This window comes from Neofelis nebulosa, chromosome 1 (assembly GCF_028018385.1).
Source record: "Neofelis nebulosa isolate mNeoNeb1 chromosome 1, mNeoNeb1.pri, whole genome shotgun sequence".
In the NCBI taxonomy this organism is placed as follows: Eukaryota; Metazoa; Chordata; class Mammalia; order Carnivora; family Felidae; genus Neofelis; species Neofelis nebulosa.
Window position 1 is genome coordinate 126262303 of NC_080782.1, and position 17178 is coordinate 126279480.

Consider the following 17178-nt stretch of genomic DNA (forward strand, 5'->3'; position numbering starts at 1 on the left):
ACATGCATCCAAGTTCTGCCCTCTATTCCAAAAATATATTCAAGTTTATATATGTATTTTGGAATATTTTGTTTTGATAAAAGTATTGAGTCCCCTGGCTCAAATCCTTGAGGGCATTGAGATTGTAGATGTCCTGAGTGGCTACATGTACCACCAACGTAGCCCTGAGCACAAGTCTTTGGGAAGGGTAGACCTTACAATTGTGTTTGTTAGGACTGACTGTGCAAGAAAAGTCTATCTGTTGGTGATTCTGGGTAGCATCTTCATGTATGTAACTCTGTCATCAACGGGCATGGCAGATCATTCGTGAACCCTGGGCAGTTGGCATGTGGAAGTGCCAGGGATTGATCATTCATGAATCCACATGTTGTGGAGACCCAGCCAATGTCTGTTTGTCTTTCTGGAGGTCATGATTGTGGTTGGTGGCCAGGCACCCAAGGCAATCCGCAGTGTGGAATGCTACGATTTTGAAGAGGACCGGTGGGACCAGATAGCTGAGCTTCCCTCCAGGAGATGCAGAGCAGGTAAGCAGCCTGCCTTTCCCCAGTCTGTCTCTGCTTACTGCTGGCAATCCTGAATTGCTCCTTGTTTCCACAAATGTGTGCATTACAAACTCTCTTCCTTTCCATTCCCCACTTGCCCAATATCTGGCTACCCCTTCTGGGGTAGTTGCTATGTGCTTAGGGACTTGAAGCTAGTACCAGTATTTGCTTGAATCAAACACCCTTGGAAAAGCATATATGAATAGAAATCCAGTGAGTCCCTCAATGACTTCCTATTCTGTAAAGTTGGAGATCACTTTCTGTGGAGAATTATTCATGTGACTGCCTCGCCCCCGCACTGTCACTCATCAGCACGAGTGATCAGCTGCCTGAGATGACCTCGATGCCTTGGTTTCCTGTGCCTCAGGTGTGGTGTTCATGGCTGGTCACGTGTATGCTGTGGGTGGATTTAACGGCTCACTGCGCGTGCGGACGGTGGATGTGTATGATGGTGTGAAGGACCAGTGGACGTCCATCGCCAGCATGCAGGAGCGCCGGAGCACTCTGGGTGCAGCCGTGCTCAATGACCTGCTCTACGCCGTGGGGGGCTTTGATGGAAGCACTGGTAGGTCCGGGATGTGGTCCCCACTCCTCCTAGACTGGGACATGCCCTCAGTGCAACCCTGGTTTGCTCAGCCAGTTCTTGGGTCAGCCTTCTGTTCATCCGCAGCTACCTCAACAGCACACTCCTCCTTCATCTCCTACCTTGTTTGCCAGAGCCAGGCCTTTCTACACATGGAATATGTAACTGTCGAGATGGGTGGTATCATTTCCAGGATTCTAGGAAGGCTCCTGCACTCAAATGAGTCCCTTTTCTCCTTTCTGTTGTTTGGGAACCCATTTTTGTAAAAAGATGAGACTTAGAAAGAGAGCATTGCTCAGCTGGAGGGCATCTCAGGACTGTCAGAGCCCTCTTCTGGATGGACACGGAAGCCGTGGAAGAGACCTGGCTCAGGCCGTGCAGTCTTTATACATTGTCCTTTCTACTGCCCCACGAAGCTTTGTCAGACTGTGCCACCACAGGTGCGTTCCATTGCTCCTGGCTTCTGTGTCGCTTCAGAGCTCAAATCAGAAACTACTAGTAGACATGAACTTGGAGAGATTATCTCACCTTTCCTGTACCTCCAGGTGGATGTCTCTATAGACAGTAACTCTGTTAACACTGAAATGCCCCCAGGGATGTGAAAAACAATATTTTTTACTTCTCTGAATTTTCATTTGTGTCCTTACCAATTGGTAACCTTTCCAATTCTTCTTTTTGCCTCTCTCATAATATTTTAGGGTCTATAGCCCCTTGAGAGGCTGCCTCTAGTGGGTAGGATCTGAGAATAAAGACAAAAAAAGAGAGTGGGGCATTGTTTCTTCTAGAAATTGCTTTTGGCTGTGAGTAGAAAAACCTCGCTAAACTGTGGCTTAAACAAATGAGAGATCTTGTTTTACCCATGAAGGAAGACATCCCGGAGTTGGCAGTTGCTAACTTCATCTACTTGCTCAAGAATATTGGGGCCAAGTTCTTTAAACATCTCTTGGCTGTACCCTCCTGATCATAAGATGGCTGTGACAGCTCCAGCCGGCACATTTGTGTTCCAGGTAGCATCAAGCAGGTTGGTGTAGAAAAACAAAGGCTATTTCAGAAATGCCCATCAGACTTCTTCTTAGGCCTTCTTGACTGAGTCACCCCTAATGGTTGTGGGACGCTAAGTTCTCAGCTTTCTAGCTTCTTAGGTAGAGGAAGAAAAGAGAAAAGAACATGTTCAAGTGAGGCAACCTCAGGTTTTTTACTCCATTCAGTAGGTGTAATGATTTACATTTGCAGGGCAGTTCTGTTGTATCCCCATGTCCGCTTGTGACCCACCATGAGTCAGGCCTTTGTGGTCCTCTCAGGTAGACACACTGAGGACATGCATCAGGGAGGCGCCCCAGTCTGCATGGCAAGGTAGAGGTGGTACTCAGCCATATCCCCAGGTTTCTGACCCTTCCCCCGCCTCACACCAGATGACGCCTCACCTCTCCTCATGAGTAAAAATCTTACAAGTTTCTGGTCTCCCAGGCCTAGCATCGGTGGAAGCCTATAGCTACAAGACCAACGAGTGGTTCTTCGTGGCCCCAATGAACACACGGCGGAGCAGCGTGGGTGTGGGTGTCGTGGAGGGTAAGGAATACCAGTGGGCGGCGGCCTGTCCCTGCCCCAGCCCACAGGTCTTGTCCCAGCACCCTGGCTCTATTCCTCCCATCACTGCTCTGAGTCAGGTTCAGGGATCCTGATGGAACAGATGAAGAAAGTTAAGGCGCAGATGGGTGCAGCTATTGGCTCATGCTAGCAGGTGGCCAGGTATATTGGGGGGAGTAAGTGGAGCCTAAGGGGAGACACCAGCCTGTTGCTTTGGCTACTTATCAACAGTTGTGTTATAGGTTGAGGAATCTAGAGTCAACATAGAATGTAGGAGTATAATGTGGTGGGGTGAGGGTTCATTTTATTTAATTAGTTTGGTCCTCCTATTTATATGTTGAATATTAACACATTAACAGAGCCTCAAGTGAGGTGGGCATGTTTTCCCAGGTCTGATTACTGTCACTGCAGGACAGGTTGGTGGCAGAGTCCTGCTCAAGTCAGGAAAGGTGTGTGGGGTAAGGCAGGTGAGAGTAGTGAGATATGGGGCCCAGTTAGGGCTCTGTAGTTTATAAATGGCTCTTTTATATATAAATTTTGTTCCCAAAATCCTTTTGGAGGAGATAGACAGAGCTTAGATTTTCTCCATTCTCCACATGGGGAAATGAGGGGCAAGTGATATGCCCAACGTTAGTAAATAGCACAGCTGGTCCTTGAGCTTGGGTCCTCTGACTCCTAACTCCGTGCTCTTTCCATTGTGCTACACTCTTTCAGACCATTAGCAAACGCTGATAGGGATTTTATAAATATGTGTGAATTCAATGTATTAAAGCATAGAGTATTATTTGGAAAAAAAATGGTATACTTTATAGGATGACACTGATTCATTAATCTCTCCTGAAGTGGGAATATAGCTGGAATATCTATGCATTTAGACATGTACGCAGGCATTCTCTCTCTCTCTCTCCCTCTCTCTCTCTCTCTGTCTCTCCCCGCCGCCCCGCCCCCCCCCAATCTCCTATGCATCCACAAGAACACACTTACTTGCTTTAGGGAGAGTGTAATGTGCAGTGATTAGACAGACATTAGTAGAAATATTCTCTCTCACTGCATTTCTTGGTTTGTACCAGTATTGCATAAATTTTCATTTAGAAGTATATTATTCTAACGTACTAAATAAGTCATTTTGGTGAGTGCAAGGATTTTGTCCTCCTCTAAGATAAATTGTTTCTTGCAATCTCATCCTCCTGGTGGAAACAGAAATTGATTTGTCTGCCAAATATAAGTGCTTTGTCTAGCCACCTTCCCATTTCCTCCCTTGTTCCTCAGCCAGGAATACTAAACAATAGTGTAGGGGTTAAAAATAGCAAGTCCCTGTTAATAGACTCAAGGAGAAACCTTGAGTCGGTATTTTTTCAGCTGATGCAAGGTTAGGATGGTTGATGGCAGGTTAGAGAAGTTGCCTTCATGGTCGTGATTTGAAATAACTCCCCTTGACAAGGGCTTGTGTGAGCATGTTCTGTGTGTGGAGGAAGTGCTGTCTTGTAGCGTGCCTGTTGAGACAGGGGACAGCCTGGGAATTTGTTGATCTTGTTCATTCTGAATTTGAAGCTCTTTGGCTGTGGGTCACCTTGGGGCTGCAGTGTGTCCTCCTCATAGCTTTGGTGAGAATGTTTCAGGAGGATCTTAAGGGGCCTCTGCTTCACCGTGGCCTTGGAGATAGGGCTCTCCACATGGTCACAGTCCTCCCTGCCCTCTCTCTGTCCTCTGTCATGGCTGTCTGGTCTGAATGACACTGGGGTTGTTCTCGGGAGCTCCGCATCTCCTCCACACCTGAATGACTTAGGTTTCGGCGAGCAGAGGGCAGCTGGTGGGCAGGTTGTTGCATCTTGGCCAGCCTATGTCATGGGAGCAGCCTGGACCCTGGAAGAGTTGTTGGGTCAAGAATCTGTGTTCTGGCTTACGTAAGGGCAGAACTGGGGAGGACGTGTCCCTTTTTTCTTAGAAGGGTCCCTGGAAAGGACTCGGGCAGAAAACAAAACCAGCCTCAATGATAGAAGAATAAATAATTAAAAACATTTTTGTAAATGTTTATTTATTTTTGAGAGAGAGACAGAGTGTGAGCAGTGGAGGAACAGAGAGAGAGGGGGACACAGAATCTGAAGCAGGCTTCAGGCTCCGAGCTGTTAGCGCAGAGCCCCATGTGGGGCTCAAACTCACAAACCGTGAGATCATGACCTGAGCTGAAGTCACACGCTTAACCGACTGAGCCAACCAGGCGCCCCAGTAATTTTATATTTGATATGACAGCAGTTTGAGCTTCTTTCTAATTTAAAAAAATGGCACACTTCCAAATAGTAGTTTTATTTTTGGTATTTCTCCCTCAGGAAAGCACATAATGACAAAAAAAAAAAAGCACCTCATTTGGTTAGTAACTCTATTAAGTGGATTTGCATTTGGCAGTGTTTACTTAGTCTACAGTTAGTGTTTGAGATCCTTATTATAACTCCGTTACTCCCCATAGGTCTGAGGCCTAGGCCTAGGTGAGGTAGGACTGCCCCTACCACACACACACACACACACACACACACACACACACACACGGGGGCGGGGGGGGGGGGAGAGAGAGAGAGAGAGAGAGAAGGGAGGGAGGGAGGAAGAGAAAGAAGAGACCCTTCCTGTTTGAATCTCTGCTCTAGGAGAGCTGAAATGCTGATTTCCTGCCCCTCGTCCAACCTCATATGTCCATCCCCAGGCAGAAATGATGCCTTTAGATAACAACTTACGGTATTTTTATTTATGCGTAATGGTGTTTCAGGGATCTTGCGCATGGCCTATCAATGAATTCCAGCCACCCCAGCCCAGAGTGCACACACCGTGCTGCGTCCACATGTTCCATTTGCTGGAATTGTGGATGGAGCACACGAAGTATGGTAAAGTCACAGTTTGGGTTCTCACTGAAGAATATCTTCTCATATTTGTTTTGTCTGTTGTTGTAAGCCATTAGCCAAAAGTCAATCTGCCTGCCTGTAGCTGGGCCCCACTAGCTTTTTATTTCTTGGGTGCCTTATTCTGGAGAAGATCTAATATAGTTCACTAGCAAGAATATGCTGAGCCACAGTGGTGCCAGGCCATAGCTTTGCATTGGGTATTTAGGGTGCTTATTTAGAAAGATGCTCTGAACTGCATTAAGGAGCCTCATGGCTTAAGAGGAAGTAGAAGGCATAATTGTGAAGAATGCATAGTCTGGTTTGTGGTCCCTCTGGAGGAAAGGGGCCCTGAACTCTCATGGCGATGAAGGTGCCCCAGTGGGTTAACGATGGAGTTTCAGCCAAGCTCCAGTTCTGTGCCACTGTCCCTGCCACCACCCTCAACCACTTTGTCTGTTCCAGGGAAGCTGTATGCTGTCGGAGGTTATGATGGGGCTTCCCGCCAGTGCCTGAGTACTGTGGAGCAGTACAACCCAGCAACCAATGAATGGACCTATGTGGCAGACATGAGCACCCGCCGCAGTGGCGCAGGTACGAGGAGCCTCAGGGCGCAGGCTATGTCTGATCCACTCCCAGGTGGGTCCGGAGACCAACAGTTGAACATTCTTCCTTACTTCACCTTCCCATTCTTTGCTTTTAATGTCTGTATTCCCACTGGCACCTTTCCAGCTCGACACAAGCACTTACATGTTAACCTCTCGCAGGGAATATTCTCTTCAGCATCATCCCTTCCATCTCTGTGGAAGTAACTGCATCCCTGAAAAGTGAAGGCTTGCTGCATGCCAGGTGCTGTCCTAATAAGCACCTTCAATTTATTTAGTCCTCACCACTGCCCCTAAAAGGTAGACACAACATAAATTCCACTTAACAGAAAGTAAGTTGACCGGGGGTGAGTAATTTGCTCAAGGTTGTATAACTGGTAGAGTCAGGATTTCTACTCCTTTCACCCGTTTGGCCCTCCCCCTGGCAACTATCAATCTGTTCTCTGTATTGTGGGCTTTGATTTTTTTTTTTTTACATTTTTTTTTAACGTTTATTTATTTTTGGGACAGAGAGAGACAGAGCATGAACAGGGGAGGGGCAGAGAGAGAGGGAGACACAGAATCTGAAACAGGCTCCAGGCTCTGAGCCATCAGCCCAGAGCCCAACGCGGGGCTCGAACTCACAGACTGCGAGATCGTGACCTGAGCTGTAGTCGGACGCTTAACCGACTGAGCCACCCAGGCGCCCCTGATTTTTTTTTTTAAGACTCTACATATAAGTGGACATCATATGTTATTTGTGTTTCTCTGTCTTCTTTTACTTAGCATAATGTCCTCAAGGTCTTTTTTGTGTGTGCATTTTTTTTCTTTATTGTATTTTTAAGACTGAATTGTGTTCTCACTTTACAGTTCCAAACACATGACTACTTGCTCAGCATTCCTTAATGCTATTTTAATATTATTCAAAAACTTTTGTGTGCTCACTAGTTACAAAACAAAAAGGCGTATGGTCCCATTTAAGAAGCATTTGTATGTGGAATACTACTTTTAGTGAGATTGTGTTTGCTGATTCTGACCAGTTGGCCCTCCTTGAACATGGAGCAAATGCCTGGAAGTCAGGAGGCCTATGCTTTAGTGTTGAGTCTGCTAGAACTTGCCCCTTCTGGCTTCTGATTCCTCAGATGTGAAATGAGTGGGCTGCAGTAGATGTTCCCCAGGGGCCAGTTCAATGCACACATCTCATGGTTCCTCTCCCTTCCTAGAGCTCTTTTAGTAATTTTGGTTTAGAGAGTCTTGGTAGAGTCTTGTTTGTACTTCCTAGGAATCTTCTGTGACTTTAAGCGTGAGAGCAAGTTCAAAGCTCAAGGATGTAGGGACAGCTGAGGAGGAGTGGAACAGCACTGAGACATGGGGCTGCTTCTAGGAGCATCTCAAGTAGCAAGTGTGGAGGGGCAGCCCCGTGTGGAGCCCCTAGCACAGACTGGCCCCATCTGCCATAGATCTGCCTCTGGAGGCGAACTGCTCTGTCTGTGCCAGGCTGCCCAGGCCTTGTTACTGTGTGGAGTTCACTGGGGCTGCTCTGGCCCTCGATGGTGGCAACTCTACTGCCTGTGGCACTGAGTGACCTCAGTTTAGGGAATGCTCCCTCTCCCAGAGGTGGACTCTTGACTCAAGTTACTGTCAGAGCCCTGGCCTCAGGTTCCCAGGTCAGCTTTTGTTATATGCTTCACATCCCTAAGATTAGGGGAAGCCTCACCTCTGGAGTTGAGAACCTGCATGGTGGGTGTTCTTTGGTGGCTGAAGAACCAGACTCTGGCCTCTGGCTACTTCTGGCCCTTTGAAGTGCTGGGAGCCATGGTGGCTGTAGGTCCAGGAGACATCAGTGTGAACATTTGTGGAAGAGGCTGCAGAAGGGCAGGGGAGACCCTGAGGACCTGGAATGCCGCTTTCTTTTTCAATAGTGTGTGAGCAGTGCTCGCAGATGGTGGGAGGAGGGTAAAGAGGCCATGACTGGAACCCAGGCTCTACTAGTTCTGGGAGAGGGGCAGATGAGGCTGCTTTGGAACACACTGAATTTCATTATACCCAAGTCCGTTGGATAGCCATTGTTGATACAACACCACCATCTGCTGTTAGTTTAGGGCAACTGTGAGGAACCACCAGCACAACCAGCATAATTGCTAGATGGGATTTTACATATTTTGGCATTCAAACAAGGACCTAGTACCATCAGGCACAGGGAAATAGTCTGAATAGTATAGAGTCCTTGTCCATGTGAAGTTTATATCCTAGAAATTGAGTCTTTGGGTCTGACACGTGGCTGCACATCCCAATCACCTGAGGTACCTTTTCTGAGTCCCAGCCAGTGTCTCTGGGAGGGAGGCCCTGGGAATCTATTATTTTCAAAATCTCTCCACCTGATTGTGATGCAGCCTGTCGTGGGGCGAGGTAGCCCGTGTGCCATGTTGCTTTGCAAATGGGAGAACTGAGGCCTGGAAAGGGGAAGTTTCACCCGGCAGCAAGTTAGAGACACACGTCCAGACCTATGTGTCCCGGACACCAGGTCTGTTGCTGTTTCCACTCCCCTTCCCTCTGTGACCTGCACTGAAGGATTTTAAAAGATGACACTGAATCCTGTACACGATGCCATGCTAGAAGCAAGCTCGGGCCTATCAACATCGGGAGTGATGTAATGTCCCTCTACAAGCTAAGAGGAGAATGTATGGCAGAAAGGATGGGTTCTGCTTTGGGGCATGCAGGGAGGTCTGCGCAGTAATGATGGCAGTGCACCTGCTACGCGGCTAGTTGCCAGGTTTAACTCCTCTTACTCAACTCGTATAATTGAAGGCTGAGGAATAAGAGTAGGAAGACTTGGCAACACAGACAGGCCAACGGGAGGACAAATGTAATTTTACCGTCTGGAGATAACTTCTTCTAATGTTTTGGAGGATTTCTTTCAGTCTTTTTTTTTTTTTTTTTACTTTATTTCTTTGCATAGGAACCCTCTCTCCCCATTTTATACATACATGGTCACATACATGTTACATATGTATATTTACGTTTCTCTAAATAGATACAGGGTCATTTTTGCTTTGTATTTAGGGAATTCTCAGATTGACAGTTGTAGGAGGCAGGCAGGGTGTCATATTTGTTCTATGGATGAGGACACTGAGGTCAAGGGGAACAGAGCAGGACTCCTCATGTCACCCTGCTGGTGACGGTTGCCCAGGACTGGACGCCAGGCCTCCTGGTTTCTGGTCGCGGTAGCCAGCTTGAGGCTGGGACACTGTACTCTGCCTTTCAGGGGTCGGGGTCCTCAGTGGACAGCTGTATGCCACAGGCGGGCATGACGGGCCCCTGGTGAGGAAAAGTGTTGAAGTTTACGATCCTGGAACAAACACCTGGAAGCAGGTGGCGGACATGAACATGTGCAGGCGCAACGCAGGTAATATGACCGCTCTTTCCTTCTGTCCTTGCGGGGTTTGGGAGTGAACACTAACTCCAAAAGAAAAGCAGAAGGGAGAGACTCCCAGAACCTGGGCCCAAGCTTGTACCTCACACAGGAGTATCCCTTTGCCAGCTAGGCTCTGGGCTGGGAGAGGGGAGAGCCAGGGACCACAAAAGCTAGCCGCAGGGTCCCCTATGTAGACGCAGGGGGTTCTTTCTCTTCCAACAAAGGGTGATGACTTTGTGCACACATGGACACAGACCCAGAAAAGCCCTCCGATTACCGTCAAAGCCCCCTGTCCAATGGCTCTGTTGGGTAGCTAAGCACAAGGCTGTGTGGACATGGTCAGGCAATGATGCTTGCTTCTGTCTTTTCTTTGCCACTACCTGGTTCTGAGAACCCCTCACTTCCCACCTGAAACCCATCTCCTTCCTTTTAGGGGTAACCAGTCCCCTTATTCATTCTTTGGTGGGAACACTTCCCATTTTTCTTGCTTTGTGCTTCTGTCTCTCTGTCCCTTCCCCTTTTCTTTCCTGTGGGAATGATTTATCTTAGAGGGTTTAGATTTTTATTCCGGGAGCCTGACATCCCTATTAAACTATTTCCTTTGACAACTTTGTCTTCTGGCTTGGGTCCTTTGTTATTATATCTTACTTTATCCTCTTTACTCTATGAAAGTGTTGACTTAGCTGAGCTTCCCAGGCTGGAAAGACAACTAGGTGACTTTCTGGCAGATTTATTTCCTTTATATCAAGTTACCAGTTTGCTAAATTCATTTGTAGCTCACATGTTGAAAATGTAAACAGAGGAGAGTTATTAATTTGCCCATTGCCTAAGCCCGCCATGATGTAACTTGGCACTTGGCCTTAAACCACATGAGCGAGAGATTATAGACACTCGAGGGATTACCTAACACAGCTAGTGTGTCTTGAGTCCAAAAATAGATGTGTGTATATGTACACATTTACATACAGACATTTCTGTTTTTTAATAGCAAAAGTGGAATCACACTGTGATGCTATTTTATAACCTCCTTTTCCAATCCACTTTAAAATCTTCCATGAATAACTTATTATAACATGAAATATATTTACATGATATTTTAAATGGCTATATCATAATTTGAATAACTAATCTACTGTTGGACATTTATTTCCATCTTTTCTATCAGTAACACTTTGTTATTACAAATGGTCCTTTGGCTAATCAGTGCACACATCTAAAATTATTTCTTTAGAATAAAAGTCTAGAAGTAAAATTTTTGAGCCTGAGTGAGCATACGTGCTTTCACCACCATCCGGGAAAGTGGTACATTTTATCTTCTCACCAGTGTTTGAGATATATCTTCATCAATACTTATAATTACAACTTTTTGAACATCACCAACCCCTTAGTCTCATTTTGAAAAAAGACATGTATGTTGGACTATGGCCTCTTAATTAAAAAAAATTTTTTTAAATATTTATTTTTGAGAGAGAGAGATACAGAGCATGAGCAGGGGAGGGGCAGAGAGAGAGGGAGACAAAAAGAATCCGAAGCAGGCTCCAGGTTCCAAGCTTTCAGCGTAGAGTCTGACAATGGGCTCGAACTCCCAAACTGTGAGATTATGACCTGGGCCGAAGTTGGACACTTAACTGACTGAGCTCTTGGTGAGCAAAATAACAGTTTCCTACCCTTGAGTCCCTGCTGCATGAGACCTTGCCCTCAAACCAGCCCTCGGTGAGATCAGAGCAGGAGGGATGCCTGGTCCCTGGGAGCTTTGTGTGGATTTAGACTTAAGTAGTGCAAAGGCATCACAGATGTAACCATAGCCACACAAGAGGGATCTAACAGCATTTATCAGGGAAAACTTAGAAGCAGAGCAGTAGTACTGTGGGTGAGGTTCCCTTAGTCTGGGCATGAGAGGTCTGCATGCACCAGTAGGCAATGCTCCAATAGAGAGGGGCCCATCCTGGTAAGCTCTAAGTACTGATAGGGTCAGGGGCCAGGAACTGTCCATGGGACATATAGCAGTGATTCCCCCTTTTTAGAAAGGGGGATCCTCGGAGCCCAGTGGCTGTTGTCAGCATGTCCTTCAGTTGAGCACAATGAGACCGAAGAACTAGCTCCTGGAGCTACCTTGAAGGGGAGGAGGAGCACCTCCAGGGCCATCCAGATCTGTCTCCCATCCATTCCCATCACTGGTGACTCCTGCCATAATGTCTCCTCTGGCCTCTGGTTCACAGGGGTGTGTGCAGTGAATGGGCTCCTGTATGTGGTTGGAGGGGATGATGGATCCTGCAATTTGGCTTCGGTGGAGTACTACAACCCTGTCACCGACAAATGGACGCTGCTGCCAACCAACATGAGCACAGGGCGGAGCTACGCAGGTCAGTGCACTTCACTCCGACTCCACCCTCACCTCACCCCACCCCTGCGCAGAGAGTGTGGGGTAGGGGTGGAGGTGATTTGCTGAACTTGGGACTAAGCGCCTTCTCCAGAGAGGGCAGATAATTGTCACATGTCACCTACCACTCTTCCATTCTGTGCCCATGACACATACCCATAATTAGCACTGTTTTCCCCCAGCGAACCTGAAGGTAGCCCCAGAATTCTCTTTGACACCTGTGTTCCAGGGAGCCGCTTCCAACTACTCTGATTTGTCATAAGAGGTTTTAGAATTTCATTGCCATTTCTGGGCTCCTAGATAGAGTAAGATACAGTTCTTGCCTTACACAAGTTTAATTGGAAAGATAAGGTCTGTCTACATGAAATAGGACATACAAGGTGATGTCCACATAACTTCTAAATGGAATGTGCTCTGCTGTACATATTTTAGGACACGACAGGTGACAACTTCCTGGAGGAAATGGGGCATGATTAAACTTTGGGGGGGGGCTCCCATCATACAGCTCGCTGCCCTTTGCCAGGTGCTCCCTCCCTGTGCCACAGGGCAATGTGTTTGGTACAGCGTGTATATTTGCTGTCATCTTTTCAAGAACCTTCTGGATGAATGGGACTGTATCTTTCCATTTTATAGATGATGAAATTGAGGTTTGGAGAGTCTTAAGGAACCTGCCCAAGACCACATGGTTTTAAAAAAAAATGCGAGGTCAGAATTCAGACTCCAGTCTGACTCCTGAGCCCGTGTCCTTTGTACTACCCCAGCTGAGGGGGAGAAACTATTCTGGGCATGAGGCTGGATGGAGGAATAGGAATGAAGCCAATGTAGAGGCTCATTCCTGGGGAGTGTCTGATGGGTTTGGTGAGGCCTGGGAGGTCGGACCACAGTGGGTGCTGCTGATGGCAGGGGCATGTAGCCCTGCTCCTTGTATCTCGTCTTCCAGGAAGTGGAATAGTTAGGGCTAACAGTTATTTACTGAGCACAGACAAACATGCCAGGCATTACCCTACGTATTCTACAACCACTATCTCCTTTAGTCTACCCCACGACTCCAACAGCATTCTTATTCCCTTTTTATATTAGAAGGTCAATCACTCCGTCTTGTTTGGATTTCTGTGCAGAGGAAGATTGTATCATGCAGGCTTAAAGGGGCTCCTATCACATTTTGTCAAGACAGGTCCTCAACTGCAGCAAAGTTAATTTATTTTTTTTCCTCGTGTAGGATTTTTCTCAACTAAATATAAAAGATGCTAGAGGTATTTTGGTCTTAGAGTGAGTGATTCTTTTCTCAAGATTAATTATTAAAACCAGTACTTTCATTTTCTTTTCAAAGCTGTAGTGGCAAGACCAGGGCATTTTCTTTTTTTTAAATTTTTTTTTTCAACGTTTTTAATTTATTTTTGGGACAGAGAGAGACAGAGCATGAACGGGGGAGGGGCAGAGAGAGAGGGAGACACAGAATCGGAAACAGGCTCCAGGCTCCGAGCCATCAGCCCAGAGCCTGACGCGGGGCTCGAACTCACGGACCGCGAGATCGTGACCTGGCTGAAGTCGGACGCTTAACCGACTGTGCCACCCAGGTGCCCCAAGACCAGGGCATTTTCGAGTACGAGGCAGCGAGGCCAGTGAGGGACCCTCCCTTGGCTCTTATTGGGCCTTAATGAGAGGGGAAGGTTTAGGTATAAGTGTTTAGAATTTCATATATGTGCTGAATATTTCATGTCCACTCCTTTATTGTCTGTCCACTCTAGAAGCAGGTGAGAAGGATACAAGCAAACATGCAATTTGTGTTAAAGTCCATTGACTGAGTGAATCCATTTTTTTTAAGAATCTAAAGAAATGGTCTGAAATGCAGAGATTTATGGATAGTTATTGTTTGGAGTATTATTTATGATAGCAGAGGGCAGAGAGCTACTTAGTGTCTGCCATCAGGGAAGTAGTTAAACTGTGGAATATTTTTACAGTGGAAGTGTTCTTAATGTCATAAGAACATGTTTGTGACAGGCTGTTAGGTTAAAAAGGGAGAATGCACAAGGTATGTACCACTTGAGCTCACTCAGGTAGTTCTGGGGTCATGGACGTTTGAAGAGCTACCACCTAAAAAAAATGGATATTGGAATCAGATCTGAATTTGAGTTCCAGTTCTGCTACTTGCCCTGGAGACTCTGGGGTGGGTAATCGGTCTGAGTGAACCTCTTGTATTCTCATTTGTAAAATGAGAATAAAATCGTACCACATCTCTTACAACTTGTGTGTGGTAATACATGGAACACTTAGTACTGTGCCTTCCCTGGCACGTAGCATCCCCTTGGTAAATGATCAGGATTATTTTTAGAAGCCAGGAAATAGTCCAAAAAACATAAAGAAAATTTTTTAAATAGTGATTCTCTTTGTATGAAGGGATTAGAAAATTTCTTTTCCTTGTGTTCTGCATTTTCCAAATTTCCCATAATGAGAATATTTTACTTTTATAATCAAAAGAAGTTTATATAAAAAAGCAATATAGGAAACTACTTTTTTTAAAAAAAAACGCTGCCTTATGAAAGAGATTCCTGAGGTGCATGCGAGATGTTCTCAGGGTCAGGCAGCCCATCTGGGTCTGGAGACTCTGCTGTTGCCCACCTCAGAGCTTTTCTGCCTGCACCTTTATCCAGAATTCATATGCAATGGATATCTTAGCACAATCTCACCACATGGGTATCCTGGCATTTCTTTTAGCATTGTTCTCTCAATCTCATCTGCAACCAGATTTTATAGCCATGGGAATATGTTAAAGTGAGGCTCTAGTTACACTGTACCAGTAGACCTTACCTGTAAATTAGGATTTTGTTCAGTTGCAGATACCAGAAAAACTGACAGGTTCTTGCTTAAATAAGGAAGGTGTGTTATTTGTCTTAGGCAGAAAGAAGAAGTCTAGGGCTGGCCAAGGGGCTCAGACTGTCATTGGAGAACCAGGTTTCTCCTCCCTTTTCTCTTTTGCCAGCTATACCAGTAGTTGCCGCTGCTGCCTTGGGCCCTATGTAAGCATTCTCTGAGGTGGGACAAGGGACACAGGCACAGCTGAGCACTGGCAGATGTGCATTGACAATGGTCTTGGCCGGGACTGGGTCACATGGCACTTCCTGCTGCAAGGGAGTCTGGGAAGCTGAGTGCATACGGTGCTATTCTCTGCAATAGAGGACAGCATGGAGAAGGGAAGTTGGATGAATCAAGCGACGGTATCTGCCACGTTACAGAGATTCTAGGGTCATCTGTGGATTCACAAAGTTAGCTGTGGAGGATGGTTCAACTTGGCTGAAACCATTAACACACACAGACATGTCTGTGTTTTTTTTTTTTAAGTTTATTTATTTATTTTGAGAGAGATCACGTGTGAGAGTGGGGGACGGGCAGAGAGAGAGAATCCCACGCAGGCTCTAAGCTGTCAGCAACAGAACCCGATGTGACACTTGATCCCAAGAACTGTGAGATCATGACCTGAGCCGAAATCAAGAGTTGGAAGCTTAACCGACTGAGCCCTGCTTTGAGGCGCCCCTGGAGTGTTTTTCCAAGTAGAATTTAGCCTTAGAGGGGTCTTTCAGTTGGGTGACCTTAAATAGTATGGGAGCTGAGCCTAAAGAGGTAAATGGACTTGCCTGAGGCCGGAGTGCAGCTTGAGTGGTGGCAGAGCTACAAGTGGAATTCGGTTTGTCTTACTTCCATGAAGTCAGTCCAGTGTTCTTTTCACTTCATATTCAGTGTCTCCTAAAAGTAGACACGAATCACTGTCACTTCTCTTAAAGTGATACAGATGTAGATCTGTGGAGCCGCCTCTGGGGGTCTGGTGAAGGTGCTGAGTGTTGGTCAGCTGAGTCCTGGGATCGGGAAAGGAGTTGTTATCATAGAAACTGTGTACATGTGATGATGCAGGGGCTGGGGGTGGGAGACCACTAACCTGTGGTGTTGAAGGACTGTGCTTGTGGGTTCAAGTATCTTGCTGGGAGTTGGCCATGAGAGTGGGAAAGTGCCAGCCACTGGCCGGCAGCCTGAGTCCACAGGCCCTTCCGTGTTTGGATACAAACATGCCCCTTTCCCTTGCCTGGGGCCCTTGGGATGGCTTGGACTCATGAACTCCTTGGGACTCTGAATAACTTTGGAGAAGCTAAGTTGCTAACTCTCTCTCCTCTTCATCTTAGGTGTTGCTGTGATTCACAAACCCTTGTGACCCCAACTCCCACTGCCAGGAGGTGTGGGAGGGGAGGGGTGCTGCTTGTGACTGACAACGGCAGCACCATGATGCTGGGGGGCCACTTGCTGCGAGAGTCTGCGGTGGAGCCTGAAGTGCCCTCCTCCCATGTGGCGATGTGGCAAAGTGCGTCCAGCGTGAAGGCTGGTGACCTGCCTCCTCCCTGAGCAGTGGGTTCCTGACAGCTCCAGCACCTTTGGGCTTTTTATGTGTGTTTCTATGGGAATACCTGAGAACCTGAAGTGTGTGTATATGTGCGTGTGTGTGTATGTGTGTAGACCATGGTGTTTCACTAAGTTGGGGGATGTGTGACAATCTACTGGATTTCTTTACTACTGATCCTTCTATGCTAAAAATCAAATCACAGAAACCTCTCTTCTGGATTTGCCCCATGGGAACCCTGAGATGACTAAAGCTGCTGTCTTCTGGAGGCCAGAAATGTCCAGAAGCAACTGGTGAGAGGGGCATTGCCCTGACCATGCCCACATACTGGCCTTGACTACTGGCACTGTCTGCAAAAGAGCTGGGCATTCTTGAATCTGTACCATGCCCTCTTTGTGCTAGAACTGGGAACAGATGGGTTCCCCAGCTCCTCCCTGGGCTCTGCTCCAGGAAGCAGATGACAACTGCCTAATCCTTGGGCCACTGGTCTTTGATGTGTGGATTCAGGTTAAGGAGAGTTTGTGTCTCTTCAGCTGGGAAAACTAGCTCTTTGGAGAAGCCCTGAGTGACACTGGAGAAAAAAAAAAATCTATATATATATGAAAAACAAAAACAAAACAACAAACCAAAGTGGTAAGGTAGTTCCTGCCCAAAATGGTCTGAGTGGATCCTATTGCTGAGTTTTCCTGTGATAGGACAGACCCCCATGTATACTGGTTATCTAGACTTAATTATTCACAGCATCCCATTTTACTCTCAAAAGTGTTCTGGTTTGGAGGATAAATAAAGAGTCATCCTACCTCCAAACCCAAAGATAGTTTTGCCCCTGCTTTGGG

At 46.7% G+C, this 17178-nt stretch overlaps 1 protein-coding gene across 11 annotated transcripts in view; it reads left to right on the top strand.

Annotated features, from left to right (window-relative positions):
- The window catches only part of KLHL3 (kelch like family member 3), a 278377-nt gene extending 261228 nt beyond the window's left edge, over positions 1-17149 (top strand). For 10 of the 11 annotated variants that reach the window (XM_058735748.1, XM_058735785.1, XM_058735804.1 and 7 more), the window contains 7 exons: positions 407-524; positions 910-1107; positions 2593-2694; positions 6045-6173; positions 9429-9569; positions 11798-11941; positions 16131-17149. In XM_058735748.1, the coding sequence (XP_058591731.1) occupies positions 407-524; positions 910-1107; positions 2593-2694; positions 6045-6173; positions 9429-9569; positions 11798-11941; positions 16131-16159 (861 nt within the window). In that variant the 3' untranslated portion in view covers positions 16160-17149. The remainder of the gene's footprint in view (positions 1-406; positions 525-909; positions 1108-2592; positions 2695-6044; positions 6174-9428; positions 9570-11797; positions 11942-16130) is intronic. The other variant, XM_058735762.1, reaches the window with a different exon arrangement.
- Positions 17150-17178: the final 29 nt, after the last annotated feature.